The sequence below is a fragment of the Pteropus vampyrus genome, unplaced genomic scaffold, assembly GCF_000151845.1.
Source record: "Pteropus vampyrus isolate Shadow unplaced genomic scaffold, Pvam_2.0 Scaffold311, whole genome shotgun sequence".
Taxonomy (NCBI): Eukaryota; Metazoa; Chordata; class Mammalia; order Chiroptera; family Pteropodidae; genus Pteropus; species Pteropus vampyrus.
This window is the reverse complement of record NW_011889092.1, coordinates 195,982-202,130: the sequence shown is the minus strand read 5'-3', so window position 1 is coordinate 202,130 and position 6,149 is coordinate 195,982. Positions and strand designations below refer to the sequence as shown.

General features: G+C 47.6%; 1 protein-coding gene across 1 annotated transcript in view; it reads right to left on the bottom strand.

The window, feature by feature from the left end:
• PGM2L1 (phosphoglucomutase 2 like 1) overlaps positions 1 to 1,129 on the bottom strand; it is a 67,666-nt gene extending 66,537 nt beyond the window's left edge. The window contains exon 1 of the mRNA XM_011377451.2: positions 687 to 1,129. Within this exon, the coding sequence (XP_011375753.1) occupies positions 687 to 797 (111 nt within the window). The 5' untranslated portion in view covers positions 798 to 1,129. The remainder of the gene's footprint in view (positions 1 to 686) is intronic.
• Positions 1,130 to 6,149: the final 5,020 nt, after the last annotated feature.

The window sequence follows — 6,149 nt, the reverse complement described above, 5'->3', positions numbered from 1 at the left end:
GGACGATGTGGGGGGAACAGAGGAGGAATGGATAAAGCAAAAACAATTCTGTATCAAGAGCATCATATGAAACCTGGAAAACATGATTTTTTGAACAGGATACTTCCATGAAACAATTCCCATCAAGAGAAAGAAAGAGGTAAGAGAACCCTTACCTTTCTCGAGTGCAAAAGGTGATACTAGAGAATACCAGGGAATGATGAAAGACCAGCGACTACCTAGCGACCGAAGGTGGAAACACCAGACCAGAAAGAACTAAAGCCGACAGCGGTTAGAAACGTCCAAGGGTGCCAAAAACCACTTTTAGGTTTTCAGAAAAGGAAGTCAAGGGAGAAGAAAGGAGAAAGGAAATGCCTATATGGCGGATATAACTTACAATGATGATGATGAATAATTTTTTTTTTTTGAGGAAGAGATGACATGCACTTGAAGTGGAGGGAGGGGAGGGAGAAAGGTTGCAGTTTAGCTCACTGCAAAAGGACGAGACTAAAGGAGTCCCTGCCCAGCTCAGACGGTCCCAGTGGGTAGCACAGGCATAGGTAGTTGGCAACGCCCGGCTCCACCCGGTGGCCTGAACCATCTCCTCTGCAGTCTGCCGAGCACCGGGTGGGGACGGGAAAGGGCGGACTGTGTGTGCGAGGATGTGCAGGAGGAGCGGAAGGATGCCAGGGTGACCTGATACCCACCTTATCCCAACGGAGCCACTGCCCAATGGCCGTGTCTAGCTGAGGGTCCCCGGTGTGGTAGGAGGCGTGGAGCAGGTTGGAGTTCAGGTCTCCTTCTGCGTTTTCAGCCATAGCAGCCACACTGGGTGTGCAGGCCAGGGGGAGGCCGACGAAGACACCGAGTTGAGGGGGGGTCTGAGGTGCGCTCACCACGGTCCCGACGCCCCCTTCTCACTGAAGGGCATCAGAAACCAACCATAGGATGTTTGCGCCAGCTTCTGCCGCGGCTTTGGGGAAGCAGGAGAGAAGGGAGATGCGGCCGCCCGCTTCTCACCAGACCAGCTCCTGGTCTCCCTCTGGGTGAACCGACTGAGGCGGTCCCGCCGCGAGAGAACAACAACAGTCCCAGATGTCTGGTCTTGGCCGTGGCCGCTGCCGCCGCCGCCGCCGCCGCCCTGGCCACCTTAGGCCCCGCCCCTTGCGCAGCTGGCCCCGCCCCTTCCCACCCCTGCTGACTTAAGCCCCTGGGGCGTGAAGCGCGAGCCGGGAAGCGCGCTCCCGACGTCTCCGCAGTAGGGGGAGTTAGGGTCTGCCAGAGTGGGGAAGAAATGGGGCACGGCTCTTTTTATTTTTTTAATTTGCCTTTTGCCACGGGTCTTATCCTTGTTACAATCCCCACACGCTCCCATGCTTCTCCTCTTCTCCGTCGGCCACCTCGGGCGCCCCACCAGTTTCAGCTTGGGGCACGCGGCTGGCGGGGGGTGCGCGAGGCTGTCCCGCACGGCCTTTCGGGAGCTGTAGTTCTTTTCTTCCCCCAAAGGCCTACGGATACCGCCACAAGAACTACGAGTCCCAGTGGCTCCGCGCCGTCCTCGTCCTCAAAGGAAAAAGATCTGCCTGGAGGCTGTTCCGCCAAAACACGCCCTGTCCTTGGTAGTCAGGCTGCTCCTTGTGTTCCTGGGCTTAAATTAAACAAGGAGTGATATAGTAAGGAGACCACAGGTATCCATTTAGTGCTTTACAGTTTACGAATCATGTCCTATTGCTTCAACGCCCCTGTGAAGTAGGTGGGCGTGACCCATCCCCATTTTACACACAAAGAGGAAACTACCTCTGTGAGAGAACCTACTTTTTCAAAGAGGCGAAATTCGTAAGTGATGGAATCTGGGTTCTAACCTGGCTTCAGATTTCCTAGGCTGGCAATTCTTTTTGCTCTACTGCTAGAGTGAACGAGGGGGTAGAGAGAACAAGATGACTGAAAAATAGACAATTCGTGAAGGAGGTTAGATGGGTCAGCATTTAACCAAAAAAAAGGTAACATTTTATAGGCGTCAATAATTGAGAGGTACACAGAACAATGACAATAGGAATATAGAGGAAGAAGAAAGATTATTGAGATAACTTTAAATTACTTATTTTAGCCTCCTTTTCTATGGAATGTTTACCTTTCAGGTCACAACGAGGTCTGAGAGCTGATAAGTGCTTACCTGTCATTTGCTCCTGAGTTTCTTGGTTTGGTCTCCTTCAATTGCACTATGATTTTGATGAAGTATCTTACAACTCTTTCCCTAGTCAGCTTTTTTTAAAGAGGGTGTAGTAATATTCACACCATGGCTAGAGTAACTTAATAAATGGCTTTAGACTGCTTTGAGGTTCACAGACAAAAGACATAATAAATTCTAAGTATTACTTTCTTTCCTTTAAAGTGCCGTTTACCTTAATAAAATCCAAACTACCAAGGTATGAAAGGATCATAGTGCCAATTCCTGAAAAATAGCATGCCATAGTTTGGAGTTAGAGTTATTGCTAAGCTGTCGAGTGTTTCCTTTAAAGGAGTCAGCAGGTTCTTTTAATCACACAAGGCCTGGGAAACAAGTTTGTGTCCTGGAGAAAAATTTATCATTCACCATCATAACTATTATTGTCCATGATAAACATTAACTGAACATTTACTCTATGCTAAGCGTTATGCAAGGAGCCGAGGCTTCAAGAAAGTATATAACATAATTATTCACTTCAAAAAAAATAAAATCTGTGTTGTGAGTCAGGATCTATGCAATAAAAGGTAGCCTGGGCAAATGCTTGCTGCTGCCCAAGGTGATACTAGAGAATACCAGGGAATGATGAAAGACCAGCGACTACCTAGCGACGGAAGGTGGAAACACCAGACCAGAAAGAACTAAAGCCGACAGCGGTTAGAAACGTCCAAGGGTGCCAAAAACCACTTTTAGGTTTTCAGAAAAGGAAGTCAAGGGAGAAGAAAGGAGAAAGGAAATGCCTATATGGCGGATATAACTTACAATGATGATGATGAATAATTTTTTTTTTTTGAGGAAGAGATGACATGCACTTGAAGTGGAGGGAGGGGAGGGAGAAAGGTTGCAGTTTAGCTCACTGCAAAAGGACGAGACTAAAGGAGTCCCTGCCCAGCTCAGACGGTCCCAGTGGGTAGCACAGGCATAGGTAGTTGGCAACGCCCGGCTCCGCCCGGTGGCCTGAACCATCTCCTCTGCAGTCTGCCGAGCACCGGGTGGGGACGGGAAAGGGCGGACTGTGTGTGCGAGGATGTGCAGGAGGAGCGGAAGGATGCCAGGGTGACCTGATACCCACCTTATCCCAACGGAGCCACTGCCCAATGGCCGTGTCTAGCTGAGGGTCCCCGGTGTGGTAGGAGGCGTGGAGCAGGTTGGAGTTCAGGTCTCCTTCTGCGTTTTCAGCCATAGCAGCCACACTGGGTGTGCAGGCCAGGGGGAGGCCGACGAAGACACCGAGTTGAGGGGGGGTCTGAGGTGCGCTCACCACGGTCCCGACGCCCCCTTCTCACTGAAGGGCATCAGAAACCAACCATAGGATGTTTGCGCCAGCTTCTGCCGCGGCTTTGGGGAAGCAGGAGAGAAGGGAGATGCGGCCGCCCGCTTCTCACCAGACCAGCTCCTGGTCTCCCTCTGGGTGAACCGACTGAGGCGGTCCCGCCGCGAGAGAACAACAACAGTCCCAGATGTCTGGTCTTGGCCGTGGCCGCTGCCGCCGCCGCCGCCGCCGCCCTGGCCACCTTAGGCCCCGCCCCTTGCGCAGCTGGCCCCGCCCCTTCCCACCCCTGCTGACTTAAGCCCCTGGGGCGTGAAGCGCGAGCCGGGAAGCGCGCTCCCGACGTCTCCGCAGTAGGGGGAGTTAGGGTCTGCCAGAGTGGGGAAGAAATGGGGCACGGCTCTTTTTATTTTTTTAATTTGCCTTTTGCCACGGGTCTTATCCTTGTTACAATCCCCACACGCTCCCATGCTTCTCCTCTTCTCCGTCGGCCACCTCGGGCGCCCCACCAGTTTCAGCTTGGGGCACGCGGCTGGCGGGGGGTGCGCGAGGCTGTCCCGCACGGCCTTTCGGGAGCTGTAGTTCTTTTCTTCCCCCAAAGGCCTACGGATACCGCCACAAGAACTACGAGTCCCAGTGGCTCCGCGCCGTCCTCGTCCTCAAAGGAAAAAGATCTGCCTGGAGGCTGTTCCGCCAAAACACGCCCTGTCCTTGGTAGTCAGGCTGCTCCTTGTGTTCCTGGGCTTAAATTAAACAAGGAGTGATATAGTAAGGAGACCACAGGTATCCATTTAGTGCTTTACAGTTTACGAATCATGTCCTATTGCTTCAACGCCCCTGTGAAGTAGGTGGGCGTGACCCATCCCCATTTTACACACAAAGAGGAAACTACCTCTGTGAGAGAACCTACTTTTTCAAAGAGGCGAAATTCGTAAGTGATGGAATCTGGGTTCTAACCTGGCTTCAGATTTCCTAGGCTGGCAATTCTTTTTGCTCTACTGCTAGAGTGAACGAGGGGGTAGAGAGAACAAGATGACTGAAAAATAGACAATTCGTGAAGGAGGTTAGATGGGTCAGCATTTAACCAAAAAAAAGGTAACATTTTATAGGCGTCAATAATTGAGAGGTACACAGAACAATGACAATAGGAATATAGAGGAAGAAGAAAGATTATTGAGATAACTTTAAATTACTTATTTTAGCCTCCTTTTCTATGGAATGTTTACCTTTCAGGTCACAACGAGGTCTGAGAGATGCTGATAAGTGCTTACCTGTCACTCATTTGCTCCTGAGTTTCTTGGTTTGGTCTCCTTTAATTGCACTATGATTTTGATGAAGTATCTTACAACTCTTTCCCTAGTCAGCTTTTTTTAAAGAGGGTGTAGTAATATTCACACCATGGCTAGAGTAACTTAATAAATGGCTTTAGACTGCTTTGAGGTTCACAGACAAAAGACATAATAAATTCTAAGTATTACTTTCTTTCCTTTAAAGTGCCGTTTACCTTAATAAAATCCAAACTACCAAGGTATGAAAGGATCATAGTGCCAATTCCTGAAAAATAGCATGCCATAGTTTGGAGTTAGAGTTATTGCTAAGCTGTCGAGTGTTTCCTTTAAAGGAGTCAGCAGGTTCTTTTAATCACACAAGGCCTGGGAAACAAGTTTGTGTCCTGGAGAAAAATTTATCATTCACCATCATAACTATTATTGTCCATGATAAACATTAACTGAACATTTACTCTATGCTAAGCGTTATGCAAGGAGCCGAGGCTTCAAGAAAGTATATAACATAATTATTCACTTCAAAAAAAATAAAATCTGTGTCGTGAGTCAGGATCTATGCAATAAAAGGTAGCCTGGGCAAATGCTTGCTGTAGACCACTGCTAAAGAATTCAGAGCCTGAGGTGGTCAATAAAAGGAATAAGTGGCAAGAGGGACCAGTACTGGGCTTCGATGAACAAAAATAAGCAGAAAAAAAGGTAGAGGGCATTTTAAACCCATAGACCATTGGTTCTCAAATCTCCCTAGGAACGTGTTTAAAATGTATATTCCTGAATGCTGCCCCAGAGATTAAATCAATACTTTGGGATAGGGCCTAAGTACCTACTTATTTGACAAATATCTATTGATTGTGACATAGAGGGCCATAATCTTGCTACTCAAAATGTGATAGGACCATGTATTGATGTCCCCTGGGAGCTTATTAAGAAAAATAAAATTCAGGCCTCATCTCAGTTCTACTGAATCAGAATCTGCATTTTAACAAGGCCCAATGATGATTTATATGCATATGAATTTGATAAACACTGGTTTTTATAAAACTGTTCTTGTTCAATTTAATTCAGTTCTAAGAAATACTACTAAATAATAGAACTTTCAAAAGATGGAATTATATAGTGCAAGTATGAAAAATAGGAGAAATACAAGTTTTATTTCAATAGCAGAGTCAACCAGCCTTCATTTTAATCAATAAGATCATGACAGACACAAACTGGTTACCAGAAACCTTGCCTAGTGTCTTCAGCTTATGGCTTATGAATTGAAGGGTAACCAAGGAGACCCAGAATTCATCAAATCTAAGAACAGTGTTTAAGTGTGTCCAGAAGAGGGAGTATAATAGTTTTACTAGTCAAGGAAAGCTCAGGAGCTTTAATTTCTGTTGGAAATTGCTCA